The sequence below is a fragment of the Metopolophium dirhodum genome, chromosome 3, assembly GCF_019925205.1.
Source record: "Metopolophium dirhodum isolate CAU chromosome 3, ASM1992520v1, whole genome shotgun sequence".
Classification (NCBI taxonomy): domain Eukaryota; kingdom Metazoa; phylum Arthropoda; class Insecta; order Hemiptera; family Aphididae; genus Metopolophium; species Metopolophium dirhodum.
In genome coordinates, this window is record NC_083562.1 from 12,829,742 (window position 1) to 12,851,875 (window position 22,134).

Sequence of the window (22,134 nt, forward strand, 5' to 3'; positions counted from 1 at the left end):
TTATTTGTGATTAGAAACCACCCTAAAAGTTGAAAATTAAAGCATTGTCTACTACATTTGGTCCAGCAGGATTACACACCGCAGACTGACAAAAATCAGTATCCCCACACCATCGTGGAAACAGTTATGATGACAGGGTGATGCATGGGGATGTGCAGAAGAGCCGATTTTTGCTGTTCTACGGCGTGTAGTCTTGCTGTACAAAGTATAAAAGGAAATACTTTGATTTTCAACTTTCAGAGTAGTTTCTAATAACAAATAGAACCCATTTGGTTTCCATAGTGGAAACAGTTTTGATGTCAGGGTGACGTATTGGGATGGGCAGAATCAGCATGCTCTCTCAATGGAGATAGCATAATCAGGGACGGATTGGGCCATCGGGAATTCAGAAAATTGTGCTCAATAGTTGACACCTTACTGCGTGCACTACAAAACTCCACAGCTCACAGGGACAAGGGTCTGAAACTCGATTACTAGAAAGACAATTTTAAGCGGCCAAAAGCATGATTGTTAGGTTTAAGACACAATATTTTAAACAACTAGTTTTAAACATGAATTTAAAACATTTGGTTCATTGTTTAATACAGTGTAAAATCCAAGTGAATATTGTGTTTTTTTTGGTTTATTATTAATAACAATTAACAAATAATAATAGATATCCTCCAGAAAAAAAGTTTAAGTATTAAATAACTATATCTATTACCATCCTTCATTAAAATTTTTTATTAAAAAAAAATTGTGCTTATGTGTTTTTAATATTTTTAAACTGCTATAATTGTAACTGTACATTTTGATATATCTATTTATTCGTTTTTAAATAACAACAAAATAAGAAAATCTCTATACGAGAAATCGAGTGAATATCCAAACTTGTAAGACTATGAACTTCAAACGCTCATGAAAATGTAATTTAACTTTCTTGTAGACATTTTTTTTTTTGATAAAGGTAGAAAAACTTATGAGGAATCTTGTATTACATTTTCAAATCTTAGATTTCCTACCGGAAAAGTAACTGAAGTTGAAAATCGAAACATTATTTTGATTACTTAAAATCAATTTATTCATCGCTTCATGATCTAAAATACATTTAAAATTAAAATAAAAATACTTGCATAACATAGTAAATTGTTGACAAAAACAGTGTTTAGAAATCCATTCTTCACTCATATGGTTTCAATACTTTAAAGACTCAATGACATCATCAAAGTTTACACTTATTGCCAATGCTCGTTTGATACTAATGGTTAATAAACTATAGTACCATCTAACCTGTGATATGCATGTTACGTAGCTATAAAAATTGATGAGCATATATAATAATATAATCACTAATTAAGAAATAGGTAACTCAAATAAAAATAAAATGTTCTATTATTTGTGTACAGCAATAAAACAAGATTATAAAATTACAAAATATAAAACAAATATCAAAATGTGAGTACAGACTGCTCAACTTTTTTTTGTACAGGCATTTTGTTGAACAGTTGGCTGGGAGGGCTAGTGCCGAACCAGCCTCCCCCTCGTAAGCACGCCTATGAATTTGAATTCAATGATAAATAATTGCTGACAAAAGACAATTCTGATTGAAGATAGTATTAACATGTAAGATTAAGTTTTTATAAAGAAAGACATTTTTTTTTACTTTTGATCCCATTAAAATACAAACTAGATTCATTTACTACTCCAAAAAGTGACTTTAGACACATAAATAACTATTCATTTTGTTTTAATCATTTTAATGCACTGACATTTTTCAGGGTTATCAATATAATATTATAAAATAAAGTACAAATTGCATACATTTTTAAAACAAAATTTTTCAAAATCAAAATTATATCGTTGTAATTAATATAATTTACAGAATATCTATGTATTAAACTATTTTTGTAAATACATATTATACTTATTTATTATAAATGTTACATCAACCTAAACTACAATACAATATATTAAGCTTTCAAAACAGCACAAGTCATATAAAAAATTGTAGAAATTAATTAACACGCATGTCAAATTTTTACAATAGAAATAGATGTTAACATTTACATTATAGTTATTTATACATTAGTATTTTATGTACAAATATTAATAAGTTAGAAAACAATATCACGTTTAAAAATAGTTGTAAGAATGACATACTTGCAGAAAAAAGTACAACTATAATATTATGTAATAATATAATATACTACATTTCAAAACAGAACATACCGGCGACCAATTTATGTTCGCCAGTGCGCATCCCCCACTAATTTCCCATTGTTAGCGTGATCATGTGGTTATCGACGCACCAATCGAATCATTTGACATGCGCGAAAGCGGTATGTTCTCTTTTGAGTAGGAGTATAGTATTCAAATATTGTGTTCTTCAGTAGTAGATAATAAATAAAATTATTTTAATTTTAGCTTAGTTTTAGTAAATATTTCACTATTTTTTTTAATCCAAGGATGTTCAATGACATCAGTTAGTGGTAATCTAGATTTTGGAACTTTAACCAAAAGCTTTGAAATCAAATGTCTAGAGCTCTCACTCATATAAGGTTTGAAACCATACATTACAGCACGAATTTTTCTAAAAGTCTCTGCCTGTTCTGAGCTCTCAAAAGGTGGTGATCCACATAAGAATTCATAACACAGCACTCCTAAACACCAATTATCAACATATTCGTTATATGTTTGAGAGTCAACCATCTCTGGTGGTAAATAGTCAATAGTGCCACACATGGTGTTTCTACATTTGGATGGTGCATGGACAGACCATCCAAAATCTGCTAACTTTATAACATGATGACTAAACAATAGGAGATTTTCTGGTTTTATATCTCTGTGAATAACACTTTGTGAATGACAATATCTTAAAGCATCAGCTACTTGTCGTAAATAATATGCAGCTGTTGGTTCATCAAAACGTTTATGCGGCTGCGAATTCAATACTTTAAATAATTCACCTTCTTGGGCAAATTCTAAAATTAAATATATTTTTTTTTCGTCCCAAAAATAAGTCAGCATTTTTAGAATGTTGGGGTGGGTAAGATGCGTTTGAATTTCTATTTCTCGTCGTACTTGATGTTCCATATGATCTTTTACCAATTCTGATTTAAACATCATTTTTAAGGCAACCATATATTCCGTATTTTTTTCCCGAGCAAGATATACACGACCAAATTTTCCACGACCAAGTGGTGTTCCAATTTCAAAATCACTTAATTTCCACTGATGATTTGAAGGTCGTTTAGAATAAATTTCCTTCATTTTTTTTTCTATGTGTTGAACGACTTCATTTTGAGATTCAGTTTTATGTTTTTCTTCAACCACAGCCATTATACAAATATAATTGAAGAGTAACAAAAATACAAACTGAAACAATAAAAATAATATATTAGAATCCATGAATTGAATATTAGAATTATTGAGCAGCCATACAGTGTTAAATCTAAAAACAAAGACGATTTATTATTTATTAATTACTAGAAGACGAAGAATAAAATAAAATATAATATTGTCTAATTATTCCTCGAATTATTCAATTCAATCATATTGGAACAAAATAAATCTAAATGACCAATGGTTATTAGCAGGGCTTTGAACTTAATGTGCTTTAGCTTGATATATCTTGTATCAAAAATAACAAAATTTGCACTTATATAATATACATTTGTTTTAATTAAATTATTTATGTTTAAAGAAACCTACAAAATTTACATAATTTATTACGAAAAATTATGAAAAATTTTATCAAATACATTAAAACTTCAGTGCCTGTCTGATTGTTATTATATTGTTACCAATTATAGTTTCAATAAATAAGAGCTTAAAGTCAAAGTGATGCTTTAGCATTAAAGTATATTGCTTCAGTCATTAGCAGACAGATGTCAGACGTGTGTCAACTAATTTATTATTCTTGAGCAAGTTGATAGATGGCTTACCTCTCCTTGCTCATATAAACTTTAGAGTTCCTACTTACTCCACTAGATATCTAGATCACACCATCACTTTGTCATTCCACTTCATAATACTAACTGTGGTAGGAATGATCTAATTGATCGGATGGTAATGGTAATTTGGTTTGTTACTTTTAAGTTTTATTCCATTGTTACCGTAATACATAAGTTTTACTGTGTATTTAGAATAAATACAAAAACCGTATTATTCAAAAAAATGTATTCAAACACTTAATAAAGTTGGACAAATATACCTTACCATTGTTCAAGGACAATATGAGAACTGAGTAGGCAGCTGGTAGGTCAACTTTGAACCAACTGTTATCGTGTGTCAGATTTTTAATCGGTAATAATTTACGCCACTGATTGGAAAAGCTAATTGAAGAAAAAATGAGAAACAGCAGACTTTGGGACATGCAAAATGATTAACGTGGACAACAATATTTATCATCTGGACCAGATATTAATAAATTAAGGCTCTCGCCTCTCTAGTCCAGACCATGACTATTACGAAACAATTTAACAATCGTCTCGTTGTTATTACAGTGCCTGCCTCGATAGACTCTAGTCAACAAGTCTATGTTTTCATTATTAAAAATACTCATAATTTGTAGTAGTGAAACTGTACCTGAACCAAATTGTGTAATACTCCGTGTTTCTTTCCCACTCGGCCTCTGAAGTTTCGGACGTTTAAGTTGAACCATAGACAAGAATATGTCTGTGTTTACAAATTAGTGACTGCTCAATCAGTCGGACAGTCACGTCTTGTCCTAGTGGAAGTCCGGACTGACGAACTCCGAAGTTGCGCATAGAGCAAAGAATATATTAGCGAGTAACGAGTAACGATTTTTTTATAGTGAGTTGTGGAAGTGGAACGGACGAACACTTAAAATTTAAAAAATTTAAATGAATAACGAAAAAGCCGTTTGACGACGATTTGAGTCAGTGGCCAATGAGACGGGCTTGTTCGGCCGCCTTCGAAATACCGTGTCTCCGTTGGTCCACGAATCCATGGATTTCGACGTTTATCACACGGACTGTTTGTCTGTTTTGCTTATCACCATTTAGGCTCAGGGTCAGGGCTGTTGAATTTTTATTTTGCAGTTCGCAGTTCGCACCCGCCACCCGGCTACCTATAGTTGTTTTTGCATTTTACACGGTCAGACGCATTATCAATTATCATATTTTATCGTTCTCCATCGTCATTATATCGTCATTTTCCGCTTAAAAATTGTAAATCGTAATACGCAATGCCCAAAATGAACGGTCGATTGAATTGTACATGACAGTGTACGATGTGGAAATCGCCACCTTAATTCTCAGACGCGCCAAAATAGTTTCGCATATGTGATCGCTGCGCACTGTCTGTCGAGCGTTTCGTTCTCGCGAAGCTGTATTATTTATTCATTTTTAATATCGAGTGTGATATTAGAGGTCCACAATGAAGGCATCGATATGTATTCTATTTCTTGTGCTTTGCGGCACGGGACTCAATAATGGCGAAACAAAAATAGTTCTACTGAATTCCTCCCCACCGATTGCAGCTGACAATGAAGTCAAGAATGTTTCAAATTCCTCAACTACCCCAGAAGTGTCGACGGTCGTGACCAATGAGACGAATACCAATATGACTGAAAAATCAACAGTCGTCACACCCGGTGAGCCTGTATTGCCAAAAAAAGGATCTGCTGAAGAAGAACGCAACAGTTCAATCGCCATTTTCTTTGTGCTCAGTGTTCTTGCTCTAGGCATACTGCTCATTCATCTCATGTTGTCCACACATTTTCAGTACCTACCTGAAAGTGTGGTAATTGTGTTTCTTGGTGCTGTTATTGGTCTCATTATTAATCTCATGTCTGAACAGCATATTGCTAATTGGCGCAATGAGGAAGCATTCTCTCCAACAGCATTTTTTCTCGTCTTGTTACCACCAATTATATTTGAATCTGGTTACAATTTACATAAGGGAAACTTTTTTCAAAACATCGGTTCTATTCTAGTGTTTGCTATTATTGGCACCACTATATCGGCTTTAGTTATTGGTGCTGGTATCTATGTCCTTGGCCTAGCTGAGATAGCGTACAAATTAAGTTTTGTTGAAAGCTTTGCGTTTGGATCGTTAATTTCAGCTGTTGACCCTGTAGCCACAGTAGCTATTTTCCATGCGTTGGATGTAGATCCTGTGTTAAATATGTTAGTATTTGGAGAGAGTATATTGAATGACGCAATTGCCATCGTATTGACTACATCAGTATTACAGTCCAACGGACCAGCTATGAGCACTTCTGAAGCTGTACTGACAGGCATCAAGCAGTTCTGTTTGATGTTTTTTGCTTCAGCTGGTATTGGAGTAATATTTGCATTAATAAGTGCACTGTTATTGAAATATGTAGACTTAAGGAAAACACCTTCATTAGAATTTGCTATGATGTTGGTGTTCACTTATGCACCGTATGTCTTGGCTGAAGGCATTCATTTATCGGGTAAATTATTACCTGATATTTCACTTTCACGTATTTTCACTTTTTATATTTTGTCTCAAAATTGTAATAATTTCATTTTTTTTTAGGAATAATGGCTATTCTGTTTAATGGAATTGTCATGTCACATTACACTCATTTCAATTTGTCGACAGTCACACAAATTACAATGCAACAGACAATGAGAACATTGGCATTTATAGCAGAAACTTGTGTATTTGCTTATCTTGGACTAGCATTATTCAGTTTCAGATTACACTTTGAACCGGCTTTAGTAATTTGGAGTTTAATTCTGTGTTTGATTGGACGAGCTTGCAATATATTCCCATTGGCTTATTTGTGCAATAAATTCAGAGAACATCAAATTACGAAAAATATGATGTTTATTATGTGGTTTAGTGGTAAGTTTCACATCAATATGAAGTATCATCTTTTATATAAGTGTTAACTTTAAATAGTAGTTAAATTCATTAAAATAATGCAGATTGTTTGAGAAATTAATATCCGTTTATAATTATTAAGGTAAATAAAATTATTATTATAAATTGAATAGATCAGATATGCAGAAAACTTCCTAAAAAACATTTGAGCTGTGCCTTTGTTTATCAATCATCAGTATATTTTCAATTTTGTTCCTTTCTCTCCTTAATTATTATGCCTCTGTTAGGGTTAAGTTAGGAAATACTTGGTGAGAGGAGGGGGACTGAGGCTTCTCAATTTATGACTTTGATTGGTTGTATTTATTAAGTAATCAAATGCTACTTAAGTACTTAATTCTGTTATTCTATATTAGTGTATTGGCCACATTATTGTTATTATTTTTTGGTCTTTGTAAAAAGTACAATATTTTAACAATAATTATTTAGAGTGACGTCTTAGTTGAGTTTTCTCTGCTTTGCTAAATTTTCTGGTAATGAATAATGATTCTACATATCATAGATTTCTTAGAAATTACACTTTAATTAGGTATTATATATAATATTTAAAAATGTAAATTTCCTTCTACTAACCTATTCATATTCTTGTGTATTTGTAGTGTTCAGTGTAAAACTTATTTATTTGATTGCACAATCGATTGCTAAAATAATGAATTATAAAAAATAATTTGAATGATTGTTTAATTATTTTTTTTTGTTTTGAGGGAAATTAGTAATTACTATTTAATGATAATTTCTATTTTAAATAATAACTTGTTTCTAGGTTTAAGAGGAGCTATTTCATATGCATTGTCATTACATTTAGAATTCAGTAATGAAACAAGACATGTGATAATCACAACTACATTGTGCATAATATTAGTCACAACTTTGTTGTTTGGTGGTTCAACAATGCCACTAATGAAGGTAAATTTTCTTGACTTAAAAAATCAAACCAATACTTAAGTTTTTCTCTCCAGATTTTGCAATCATCAAAAGCTGGGAGAAGCACTCGCCGTCGAAGAAAAGACAAAGCTATATCTCTTAGTAAAACAAAAGAATGGGTAATTTCAAAAAATACAAATTAGTTGGTTTTAATTACCTATTATATTACGTTAGTAATTATTTGTACACATTTATGTTAGGGGCAAGCAATTGATTCTGAACATTTATCAGAACTGACTGAAGAAGAATTGGAAGTTAATTTCATCCAATCAAGAATCAGTGGATTTGCTAAAATGGACATAAAATACTTTATACCATTCTTCACCCGGCGTTTTACACAAGAAGTAATTTTTTTTTTTTATACAGTACATACAATTAAAAAAAAGGAACACCTTTAGGAACAAAAAGAATATGAGATAATAGAAAAAATATATACAGAAAACTTGATGGGAGGAGTCACCCAGTTGTAACACTTCCTTACTTGATGATTTTTTTTTCAATGTATATTGCTATACTTTAATTACTCATTGAGAAGATCTCGACACCATTTCCTTCTGAGCCTCCTGGGAGGGTTCCCAGGAATTGTTAAAGTGGCAAGGTTTGAAACGAGGGGGTTGATATGATATGGGAGTTTTGAGTAGAATCGTTTGTAAATAGTTACTGCTTCTTCGTAGACTGTTTTAATTTTTAGATCGGTGTGTAAAGTTAGGTTTGAGATATGAGGAGGAGAATTTATGATTTTACCAAGGATGTTATTTTGAAAGGTTTGAATTTTATTAGTGTTGGATTTTTTGACATTGCACATAGGCTTAAACAAGGATTTATAAATTAAGAGTTTAGTTATGTTTGTTTTTGGAAATTAGAGTTTTGAGGATGCGGAGTCGTGCATTTAAGGCAAGCCTTTTAATGTGATGTGACCATGTAAGTCGATGGTCAAAAAAAGAACTAAGTATTTAGCCGATTGAGAGGAAGGGATTTGAATATTGTCTAGAGACACCATAGGGCAAGGAGGAAGACGAACAGTCAAAGTTGTATGAAGTAATTTGGATTGGTTGACTTTGATATGCCATTTTTTATACCAATCAGCCATGAGGTCAAGGTGGAGTTGAAGATTGAGGGAAGCTATGTGAGGATTATCATAGAAATAGCCTTGTTATCGGCAAACTAAGGAACAGTTGTGTACTGAGAGTTGGGTTGATCGGCAGCGTATATGTTGTATAATAGAGGAGAAAGGATGCCTCCCTGTGGAACACCTGCACTAATCTTTGCTAAGCCAGAAAAGGATGTGCCACCTCTGACCTGAAAGTAATGATCTGTGAGGTAGGATTTGATTAATAAGTAGATTGGGTGAAATATAGGCTTTATTTTATATAGCAGTCCCTCATGCCATACCCTATCGAAAGCTTGGGATGTATCCAAGAAGAAACGGGTGCAACAACTTTTTTTTTCAAGGAAGAATGAGATAGCATTGACTAGTCTGTGCAGTTGGTGTATTGAGGAATGAGTGGTACGAAAACCAAATTAAGTATTTGGTAATATGGAACTGGAAGATATCTAAAGACATATTCTTTTAAGAATTAATCTTTCTAAAATTTTGCTGAAGAAGGGGAGGAGACTTATTGGTTGGTAGGAGGAGGATATGTCAGGAGACTTATTAGGTTTTATAACTAGAATAATTGTTACAGAGAATTTTTAAAGCATTGGAAAATATGAAAATCTTAGACACGCATTATATACAACAATACGAACAATGGCTCTTTTAGGGAGGGACCTGGCCACTTCTGCAGTTATCAGGTCGAACCCTGGAGATTTCTTGAGACTGTATTTTTGAATTGTAAATTTTACGTCGCCAGTAGAGATAGGAAGAGGGATATCAAGTGAACGATTTACTATGTCAGTATGTTAAGCTATTTTTATATCCGGGTGAGGTATGAAAGTTTCAGTTAGGTGTTCTTTAAATAGTTTGGCTTTTTCAACATTAGTTGAAGCAAATCCAGCATGGGGATTTCTTATGGGAATGAGCGGAGGTTTGTATTTTAGAAAACTTTTGGTAGCTGTCCAGAGACAGCCATTATTAGGTGATAAGTTTGAGAGATGGTTTTCTAAAGATTGATTTTTATGTTTAGCAAGTATTTTTTTCAGCGAGTTGGATAAATTGTTATAGATACATTTATAGGATGGAAGGCATGAATGTTGGTAAACAGCCCTTGCTCTACGCTTATTGGATATAAGGTTACGAATATGTTTGGGAATTGAACAACATTTGAATACTGTATTTTAGTAGGACCTTCTGGTATGAAATATAGTATATATATATATATATATACCTAAATATCTGCCCATGCTGCAGATTGGATTACATTTGTTAGGTTGTTTATGGCTACATCAATTTCTTGGGGGGATTTAAGACTAACTTTGAGATAAGAAGTAAATTAAAAATTATATTTAACTATGAAGTTTTCATTATTGTATACAAAATTGTATATAATTTTAATTAAAAATTATTAATCTTTATGATGTACAATATTGTTTGAAAAACTGAAAAAAAAAAATATTTTAGGAATTGAAAGATTGTAAAACACAGATGACCGATTTAACTAATCAATGGTATCAGGCAATTCGTATATCACCAACTGCATCAGATGATGATAAGACTGCAAACAATGGACAGCCCCAGACATCTAGCCGTCAATCTAGTTGACAATTACAGCAACCACCAGTTGTGAGGCAAAGTAATGGAGGGGAAACGCAGTCTTTGATACACCGTCAAAACTTCAAAATATAACGGTTTTGTTTTACAGGTAATAATTTGTTAAGTGACATTCAGAGCTTGTCTGCATCGAGTTTACCACATACGACCAGCCAACCGCAATAATTTTAACAACTTTACTATTCAATGTACTTAATGTATACTACAAATATAAACAGAATTTATTCCAACTATTCTGATGGCTAATTCACAAATCTATAATGACTATTGTGAATTATGACTCGGAAAATTTGGTGTAATTGAAATGTACTTTAACACTTGAAGTCTGAATATAAACAACACATTTAATTGCACAAATTTATACTGTTAATGTTATACTCTAGAATTTTTAAAAACAAGTGTGATAGTCATTATAATTTATGTACTTTTGTAAAGTTCATAACATTCTATTTATTTTTTTGTTTTCGTTTAAATATTTAGTTTATCTTATATTTATAATTATTTCTATATGATGAAAGTAACTGCCTTGAAATTAATAACTACATAATATATATATTTTGAAAAATGCCTGTGTGTGCCATTTAATAATTATTTTTTTATACCTAATTATATTATAATGATGTATAAAATGAGCTTCTTATAATAAGCACACAAGTATACTATTCTAGTAAGTGCTCTTTTATTAATACACAAACATAAATATATCATAACTACTTTCCTGGGCTTCTGCTTGAATGACATGTATATTTTTTATTGTTACAATTAATAAAATATAAATACATTATTTAGGGTATTTTCCCAACTATCATAATATTATATAAGTGAGTATGCATGATATTTATAAACTATAAAATGTTATTGCATTATTTCATTTTTTTTTTTAGTATTTACAGATATTTTTGTAAATACTTTTTTTCTGGTTAGAAGTAACAAAAATAAATTCCTTATTTTGACTTTTAAAGCAAATTAAACAAATAGGCAGTACTTTTACTCATATGTTACCTTTTTATTTTAGTTTACTTTCAATATAATGTATTAATAATGTATCATATTATTTTGTTGATATATTATTCTATTGTGATATAAAATAAACATTATCAAAAACAAAATGATTTATATTTTTTGTTTTGTTGAATTATATTTGTAATGATTATGAATGCTTAAGCTTAAACAGATTACAGTAAATTGTTGAATACATGCGTGATTGTTAGTTTTAAGATTAATATTAATACCATTAATACTTTTAATTTATTATCTATTTCATATTTGTGACATAATTATGTGTATTATCGAAATATAATTCATCTTGACTCCAGTGCCGTAGACAGGAATTAAATATTTTTTTTGGGGGGAGGGGGATTATCATAATAATTACATATTATGTAATAAATAAATTAATACATTTATATACTTTCCATGTTGTAAGAATGGGTTTGAATTCCTCCCCCCCACCGGTGTCTACGGCTCATCTTGGCTCTATGAATAAACAACAATTTAATTTATATACAGTTTAATAATATAATGCAAAGTAACAAAGCTTTCACAATTATAGATGTAATATAGTGTCTACAATCATAAAAATGAATGATTTTGGTATTGTAAATATTGTATTTTATATAGACTTTATTTATCTGTGATATATGATATGACTATAAGTTATTTTATATTAATAACAATATTAAATCTACAAGTTCAGGAATCTAATAATCTCATTTTTTTCTGACTTCCAGACCTCACAATTATTTGAAAAAATTAAATCAAATCTGGTATAATCAAATATAATCTGGTATTTCCAAGAAGATTTCCTATAAATCAGTAATCACTAAGACTTAAATGCATATTTTATATTATCATTTTTGCCATTGGAATTTAATAATTCATTTAAAATAATTAACATAAGCTATTGGGATAATGAAAATTGATTGTACATCACCATTGAGTGGTGTACTATAATGGATGTGTCAAATTTGAATTCAATGATAAATCATTGCATATTATAGGTATAAAATCGGGGCACCTATTTACGTGGAGCCTTGTTTTAAACTTTCAATCTTTAGCTATAAAAGTTAAACATTTATTAAATTTTTAACTACAAAATAATTATTAAATTATAAATTTCATAAATGTTGTCAAAATTTGAACTTTAAATGCTTATAAAAAAAATTGTGCCTATGTATTTTTAATATTTTTCAACTGTTGTTGTAACAATATATCAGGAGACTTGCATTAAATGTTCACATTTTTTTACCAAACACATAAAATTTTATTGATATTTATAGAAAAAAAAAACTAAAAAAAAATGGAAACTGAAAATGTCCGTAAACAGCTCAAAATAAATCAAAATATTTGGAAAATGTTATGGTGTATAAAAAATGCTTATATAAACATCCAGTCAAAATTTCATGTGCCTACGAGTTACACCAAAAACCAAAATCGATTTTCTCAAAAACAGATTTTGCATAAAAATTCCCGTTTTTCCTTATTTTTTCTTTTGTTTTTCATGTCGCTTTTGAAAATTACTGGGAATTTTTTACTTTTGAACCCCCCCCCCCCCCCCCCCCCCCCCCCAAAGTACTAACTAGATTCATTTTCCTATCAGAAAAGTTATTGTTGAAGAAAATCCAAGCATTTTTACTGTCCTAAAAGGTGATGACAGACACAAAAATAAAAATTAAAAATTAAAAAAAAGACACATTATTGTAAAATCAATACATTCATCGCTTCGCTCAGAATCTAAAACACACTTCAGAACTTAGTGGCGCTCAGTAAATCTGCGTTGGGGGTGCAAATTATAAATTACGACGGCTTCTTATTTAGTAATTGCACGTTTCCGTCTGCTTATAAAATGTGCCAAATGTTTTTTGGGTGACTACTCAATGTAGTTGCACCAGTATTCAAGTCAGGGGATATTACTGATGTCTTAAACTGTAGAATAATTTCGATACTTAGTCATATAGCATTGTAGGTACATTTTTCAAATCTCTTGCCATGCACAATATTCAGCCATCAGTTAACGCTATCCTAATAGACGAGCAGCATTGGTTTTGTCCTATAGGTGATATGTCAGATCTACATATCAAGTTGCAAGTTTCAACATTTTATTTTCTAAATAACTAATATATTAGGTACTTATGCGTTCATTGATCACTCATAACTCATAAGTAAGGCCAACACTTGTATGCATTTGCATATTTTTATTGTTTGGTCAAAAAAATAGCTAGTTTATACCAAAATTTGTTTTATAACCTATAACGGGACTGTATACGAAATTTTACTTTGCATATTTTTGCATTTTTAGAGCATATTTTAGCATTTAGTATATTTTTGGAGCATATTTAAGATATTAAAAACTCGGGAATTACAAAATATTAATTTGTTTCACTCATATACCTTATTATGGGTATTTCAACTCATTTATGAAAAGAGGTAAAAGTGAAAACTTTTAACACTAGTCGTATCAATAGTTACATCTCTCATGTTTTTACTTAACTTATTATTTATTAATTATTACTTAAATTTTTAATATTTTTTAATACCAAACATTTTTGTACATCATTATTCATTGGCAATAATTGTATTATAGTATAAATTGTATAATACATAAAAAAAATAAATCATTTAATCATTTTTTACAATTACATTTTTTTTAGAGCATATTTTAAGGGCATATTTTGGTAATTTTCATATATTATAGATTTCTAGGGCATATAATTGTTGGCCTTACTCATAAGTAAAATTCCTGTATACAGATATTTCCAAAGAGTACGATTTGGTCAACAATGCTATACTTTTGTTTTATATGACCGTAAACAATAAATTTGTTTAAATCCAAGAAGCATTCTCTACAGTATAGTTAATACTATTTCGGGTGTAACACAAGGGGTCATTTTTCTCCATCCTACTTTTTGCGCTGTTCATCAATGACATAAAAAATATAATATGTCACTGTCACTTCCTATTATTCGCTGATGACCTCAATTCAGTGATACTCTGGGGCCTGGGCGGACTTTAAAATGTCATTCTTTAATCTTTATATCCTTCTCCTTTACTTATACATATAACATAATATTATATAATGTTATAATATATCCGATACACCTACTTATAATATATCTTCGTTCAACCAGATAGTAAATTAGTAAACGCATTGAATATAAATTGTTTCTATAATCTATATCATACAGGGCGGCTTCACAGACATGGTTAAGGGGGGGGGTCATAATTTTTAAAAATTTCGATATTATAGTAAAATGATTTTTGTAATGAACAGTATACAATTGTTTAGAAATACAGCAATCATATAGTATTGTTTAAGTAGTTGGGTTTCTAAAATCATCAGGTAATTTTCATGAAGAATAAAGCTAAGGTATTTACAAAATAATAACTTAAAATTTATTAAAAATACATAATACATAAAACATCAGGAAACAATCGGTTTTATTCATTCATCCGAAGAATTTTTCATTTTTTTCTAGTCGACTGCTTTAGTAGGTACATTTTCAGTTTTGTTTAATCTGTAACAATTACAATAAAATTAATTTTATAAATTATATTGTGATAATACATCAAAATACACGAGTCATGGCACGTTTAAAGTACAGTGGTTTATTAAATTTACGCTTTAAAGATGTACTTATTACAATGATAGGTGATTTTTAGTGATTATCATCACCTTTTGAAGCAGTAAAAATGCTTTAATCTTCAACTTTGAGGGTGGTTTCCGGGTTTCTAGTAACAAATTGGTTTAGGTATTTATTCCCATTTCACGACAAAAAAAAGAAGAAAGACCAGTGAGCAAGTAGGTTTTGCTGTCGAGTCTCGAGTTCACCTCACAATCCAGTAATGGATGTATTAAATTTGAATTAAATTATAAGTTATTGAATACGTGGTGTCGTGACCTGCTAAATGCTTGATTCCTAGATCAAATTTCCCCTAATAAACTAAACAAAATAGGTAGTGTCATCAATGGGTGGCTTCTTCCGTCATATTACTCATGTTTTTTTATTACTCTTATCTAATTTGTTTATTGTTCTATGAATAGATTGTAAATATCTTGTAAAAATAAAAAAAATTGAATACGAAAAATTCATATCGGAAATTGTCTTTCCTACTTACTAGCAGTTTTTACTTTTTACTATGTATATTTTATTATAAATATAATATATTGCTTTTTAAGTTTAAATAAAAATGTTATTAAATTGTTATCAGTCCAGGTCTTGTTAGTTCAAACTCTGAAAAATTCCTAAATAAGCATCCAATTATTGAATTATGCACTAAAAATTGGCAAAGTATGCTTTGAAATGTGCCTTAAAAAGTAGGTACCAAGACATGCAGTTATATGCTCTAAAAATCTAAAACTATGCATTAAAAATGTGTAGATTAAAAAAGAATAAATCATAAGCAATTTTTAAAATAGCATGAATTATCCATTCATAATTTAAAAGTTTTATATTTAATCATTTCACGTTGTAACTATAACCATACATTTTATAATATAATGTAAAAATATAAATTATTGAAATTTTCATCAGTTTTTCATAGTATTTTTATAAAAGAAATTTACATTAATACAAAAATATTAATAAGAATATCAAAATTATGAATAATATGACCCATACAATTGAAACCCTCATAAAAATCCCAAATAGGGAAAAATACCTATATTTGTATGATAATATATTTACTTATACACGTTGACATTTTAAATTTTTAAATCTTAGGTAAACTATTCTGTTTCAGATTATGAAATATAAAATATAATTTGTTGTCATTAAAAGAAATTTAAAACCTTACGAATTAGTAAAACATTAATTGTTGTGTTCTATTATTTCAAATTAACCGTAAAATAATTTGTCTTGTACAACAACAAAATAGTCGACGGAGATTACAAAGTGCCGCCGAATGGTTCACGTTTAAAAAAAACATAATCGGATACCATTGAGTAATGTCGCAATATGAGTTTATGACGCAATGTGACAGCAATTATTAATTAATGGACCGTATTATTTCTACATTGCCTACGTCATGCTTTTACAAATATTACTATACAGGCATTTTTATATTTTAGATACTGAACATTCCCTGGTAGTGGAAGAGTGTATTTATTACCTTTTATCTTTTCCATTACCTTATTTAGTTCTGTTTGTGTATCGTCGTCTTCGTCGTCGGTGAACGAATCTATCGCTGGGAAGCAGCTACTGGCGCAAGCTAATAAAATCTCCAGAATTGAGTTGAAAATTTTTTTCACGTCCAGGTACTTTTGACAGTTTAGAATCCTCGAGCCCAAATCGACGAATCTATCGATAAATTTTGCGGATGAATCGATTTTGGTTGTCATTCTATATTATTGATATTCTATATTCGACGGTGAAGTTTTTCTGTAGTTTACCCGTTGTGTATCGATATGGTTTTAAGCCGATGAAAAAGCCAATAATACAATAATGACCCTAATACAAAAAACGATAGTTTTGTGGCAATCACACCTGCAATTTACCTATATAATAGTATAATATTATAAAATGTGTATCGTTCAGACACCTTCGTCCTATGGCGCACTACGACAAACTACAGAGTTCAAACACAGAGCACTACAGAACCCGGACATATAATATTATATATAATACCTATATTATATTATATTAAGATATTACATAAAACTGTACTGGTTTTATTGAGTTAGGTTAAAAATTACATGTTTGCGCGCATGTTCTTCCGCGTTGACCAGTTTTTTATACGCGTACAGTTTAATAATTAATAATATTATATAGGCAGATGTCCGTATTAAAATTTTACGTACGAGCAAACGTACTTACAATTTAAGTGCGTGTGTATTAGCCTTGAAATCGTGTACGGTGTACCTACCTATATATACATGTGTATCTACGTATATTGTATATGTGTACATAATATTATTTATAAATAATAATACTTACTTTATTTAGGTATACCTATATATAAATGAAACACATGCAATAACTATAGGATTTGGCATTGATATTGGTTTTTTGATAAAAAAAAAAAAAATGTATGTAGGTACAAACGAAATATAATATATATTATTAGCGATACCTATCGTTTATTATTTCCCTTCGTCTTGTTCTTTTGTCGTTATTATGTATAGGTGGGTACCTACCATAATGCCTTATAGCTGTTCTGCCCGGAGTTTCCTGTGCCGAAGATTGGTCTTTTTATGAATATATTTGTAAAAAATATATATGCCATATATTTTATACTAATAATTATAATAGTAATATAATATATGTAACCAATGGCAACCATCTAAATAAACCAAAAAAATAATCTTATTTCGTTAGCCGAAAAAAATTCACATGTGAGCTACCTATAGGAGATGATAAATAAGCTATAAACACCTTCCAGGCTCCAACAGTCTCAATGATTTAGTTTTTGGAAAATCGGTGTTGTTATACTTGTATTTGTGAACTAATTCGACCGAGACAGATAATTCGACTGTAGCAGATTGGATATAGCACTTGGTATAAATCGAAAGTAGTTCAAACTAGTAACTACTCTCTAAACTATCCTGATATCTCTAAGAACAATTTGAAATGTTCACAAATTCGGTCAAGTAGTTTTTGATTATAAAAGCTACAAACATACATCCTTGCAAATACAGGTGCAGCCGTGCAGGGCAAAATTTAATTGGGTCAAAATACACGATTCCACAGGTAAGTGGGCGCGGGCGCATGTAAACTCCGCCACGAGTACCTTTTTTTAGTGTAAACTCCGCCAGGAAAATAAAACAGGTAAAATTGGGTTTATCAAAACTCCACCAGTGAAAAAAATCAAGTATAACAGTATACAATTAAAGGGGGCTGGAGCGTAATCCATTCTAAGGAGTAAAAACTAGGCATTTTATATTGCAAGTTCTATGGGTCTCGTGAATGTGTTGAAATTAAATGAACATTAAATAACTAAATAAAAATAAATATAATAATTACAAATCATACAAATTGTAATGGCCAGTAGGTATTATGTTAATAAATCATGATATATAATTGTAATAATCAAAAAAGCGGGTAAGTGGATGTTACTCTGCTGTACAGTAGGTTACAAGTGGGACAATGTATAATGGATTGTATTAAACTTGAATTCAATGATATAATATCATTGTATTTGTATAAGAAAAACGATTCTGAGCGGAGACGGTTTATCAATATGGATTTTTTAAATTTTTATTATTTATTAGGTATAGCCACGGACTAAGATTTACATAAGTTAATCATAGTCCGTGGGTATAGCCTTTAAGTAGAATTAATATTATAATATTATAATTTTTTATTCGTTGCTACGGTGATATACAAATCGTTAGAAATTAAAATCCCATTTTAAGCGGTTTTTCGTAATTTGTCAGTAGTTTTTTCTGTGGCATTTAATAATTATTGAGAAAATTGAAAAATGACCTCTCTAAAGTACCATTTTGATCAAATTTGCTAAAAGATAAGGTACTATATGTTGCAATCGAAGCACTTCTTCTGGTAGAAATTTTGTATACAGGATATGAAAAAAAAAAAAAACACCTTTGTAAAACCACTAGCTTCCTTGCTCCGCTCAGAATCTAAAATATGTAGGTATACTAGGTATGTCATATTATCACGTTATATGTTATAACTTATAATATTTTGAACTGTGAACTAAAATTATGTGATACAATTTGTAGATATTCTAACTATTAAGTGTAATATAAATCCATTATTATAACTATTTATAGTGTTATCTAACATCATATATTTTTTTTTATTATGAATTTCTGAGTTAACTTTGTTGAGATATAAAATTTAGTTTTACATAAGCAAGGTTTTAACACTGGCAGAGTTTCCATATGAAGGTATATGGCCCATTTAAGGTAAGAAAATAAAACTGCGGCGGAGTTTACACGGGAGATTGTAAACTCTCCCGATATTAATGATATGTAAACTCTCCCAGGTCTTCTTCAGTACTTCTAAGCTAGAGGAGCATGGGGAATTATTCGTATTACAGAGTTAGAAACACTAAAATAATTCAGTTAATAATAAAAATCATTGTTGCTGTGAGCAATATTTTAGTCAAAATACTACTTTTTATGATAATTGGAACACACTGATTTAAAAAAAACTTAACACTTAAGGTATAAATAATTAATATTTAAATAACAAATACAGATTAACTGCAGTAATACAATTGACAATAAAAATTTAAAATAACAATCACAATCTCTGCAGTAAAGCCAATTCATAGAGTAGCAAAAAACATTTAAAAACAACTCGGGAAAGTTTACCATTCAATCGGGAGAGTTTACCACCGCCCGTTTACACATTAGATCTTTTCATTACCCTTTTATCTAACCGGTATTCTGGCGGAGTTTATAATCACCCGTGGGCGCAACCGGGGGTATCCTGATGACCTGATGGTCCAACCCCTGCAGGTTAGGAACATAAAAAATGATTTAAATTTCTGAAAAATCATCAACATTTTATAAAATTATTAGTTTAAAAATAAAAGATTTTTTGTAAAAGAAAACATTAATGACTAATGATAAATAATGTCATGTTAATATGCTGAATAGCTGAAACTCAATATAAAATCTACCAAATAAGTTTAAAAATAACTTTCTGATAAATCATAACCGATAACCAACATTAAACCAGAACCATCCTAAGTACTAAATATGCGTACGTCGGTACCTGTTAATCCTAAACAGTTAAAGTAATTCAAAACTTAAGCCATCCAATCCATCAGTGGCATATAAAAGGGAGTGCTTGGGGTTTAGACACCTCCTTGAGCCGTATCATATATTATAGTATAAATGTAAAGTATTTATATGCATTTCTCAATACTCCAAAACGACAATTTGAGTTTATATTTGTACAAAACAATTAAAAAGACTATGTCTTACTCGATGGACTGAAATACTCAATGGATGTATTTTATGATTTTCAACCAGTCATTATAGGTATCTTTTTACTAAGAAATTATATTGCCTTCAAATCAAGAGCACCTAAGTTACTTTCAGCTATTCAAATATCAGAATTCAATGTAAGTCTTATTATCATTTATAAAGTATTTCAATACACAAAACATTTTTGTATATATTATGTATATTTATAAAAAAAAATATAGATTTATTTCAAGCTTTAAACCATATTGACATTATAATTTCTGAAATTCAAAGTATAAGAAATAATTGTGAGGTACGGTTTCATTAGTATTTTGAAGAACTAACAGAAATATCAAAGAAAGTGGATTTGGAAATCAACATTCCTAGAATGGTTAAACGACAAATACATAGGTCAAAATGTCAAATTATCATACAGATGATCTTGAAAAATGTTTTAAAATAAATGTATTCCTTCTAATTAGGGACAGTTTAGTGTAACAATTAAATTATCTATTTATAATACCTACACAAAACTATTATAGCTGACTTTAATTTTCTCATTTCTAATACAAATTATAATCAACAAGCGATCAAAGATTTAAGTGATTTTTATTCAAATGACATTGATCAAGAAGTTATTAAAACAGAGGTGAAGTTATGGCATACATCCTTTGAAAACTAAGCGTACACGGTATTCTTGACGCTCTTGACAAGTTCAATAAAAACCTGTTTCTAAATGTTTTTAAGCTCCTTTAAATATTTGCAACATTACCGGTTACATCGTGTGAACCAGAAAGAAGTTTTTCTACATTAAAGTTAATAAAAACGAATCTTATGAGTAAATGGATTAGCATCTTTAAATATTCATCGCGAAGTCGAAGTGACAGTTGAAGAGGTAATAGAACAATTGTCGTTGAATCAAAAAAGAAGCACTGTTTTTATTTTATAGGTAATCTATTTGTATTATTATTATCTATTGACCATAAACTGACATAATGTATAATGTTTTTTGTTTAATATGTTTATAATTAACACCCCCCCCCCCCCCCTTACAAAAATCAACTGCAATCCATATTACTTTTTAATGAATAAGATAATACATTAACTGTTAAGACATGATATCTGGTTATGAATCCAAATGTTAACTAGCCTATGCTACAAACTAGTAACTAATAATTTTATTTTATAATAAATTATGTTGAACATTATTTTTATATAAGTACCTACCCAATCAGTTTGCTAAAAATGCGAAGTAAAATAATTTTTCTATCATAATATAGGGCTAATAACATCAATAATAATTAATATTTAAAAGACGTGTATTATTAGATCTATGATTCACGTCTCGTTATTCATTTCCGTATAATTTATGTTCAACTCCAAATTATTTAAATGCATAGGTGCTTCAAAATTGTATGAATATAAAATATGTTGTGCAATTGTAATTATTCAATAGGAAAATCTTTGTGAATATAATAACATAAATCATCAAATAAAATTATTTAGCGAGACTAAAATTTAAAAAAATGTATCGAACAATTTATTAAAAATCAGTTTGTATTGTATTTCGATAACATTTTTCATTTAGCAAACTATAGGTTCCTAATATTATACTGAATTTGTATGCAATATAATTAGTGTCAATTATAAATTAAACTTAATATCTATAATATACACGTGAATTATAATAAGTCACATAAAATAACAAAAATATTATAATAAATTATAATTTATAATAGTATTCATATAAATTACAATTACATACTGTGGA

The 22,134-nt window shown here is 29.7% G+C and overlaps 2 protein-coding genes and 1 long non-coding RNA gene across 3 annotated transcripts; 1 reads left to right on the plus strand and 2 right to left on the minus strand.

Moving 5' to 3' along the window:
• Positions 1-1,353: 1,353 nt before the first annotated feature.
• On the minus strand, positions 1,354-4,861 carry LOC132940216 (aurora kinase C-like). The gene is made up of 2 exons (XM_061007692.1): positions 4,567-4,861; positions 1,354-3,354 (listed from the first exon to the last, which is right to left on the minus strand). Exon 2 carries the CDS (start codon positions 3,316-3,318, stop codon positions 2,389-2,391), a length of 930 nt encoding a protein of 309 aa, XP_060863675.1. The 5' UTR covers positions 3,319-3,354; positions 4,567-4,861; the 3' UTR covers positions 1,354-2,388.
• Positions 4,862-5,052: 191 nt separating this feature from the next.
• LOC132940215 (sodium/hydrogen exchanger 8) lies at positions 5,053-11,058 on the plus strand. The gene is made up of 7 exons (XM_061007691.1): positions 5,053-6,421; positions 6,508-6,819; positions 7,619-7,761; positions 7,815-7,898; positions 7,980-8,123; positions 10,340-10,511; positions 10,581-11,058. The coding sequence occupies exons 1-6, from the start codon at positions 5,380-5,382 to the stop codon at positions 10,478-10,480; spliced, it is 1,866 nt and encodes a 621-aa protein (XP_060863674.1). The 5' UTR covers positions 5,053-5,379; the 3' UTR covers positions 10,481-10,511; positions 10,581-11,058.
• Positions 11,059-14,636: 3,578 nt separating this feature from the next.
• Positions 14,637-17,230, minus strand: LOC132940217 (uncharacterized). Its single transcript, XR_009664071.1, has 2 exons — positions 16,617-17,230; positions 14,637-15,003 (listed from the first exon to the last, which is right to left on the minus strand). It is a non-coding gene; the product is annotated as an uncharacterized LOC132940217 (long non-coding RNA).
• Positions 17,231-22,134: the final 4,904 nt, after the last annotated feature.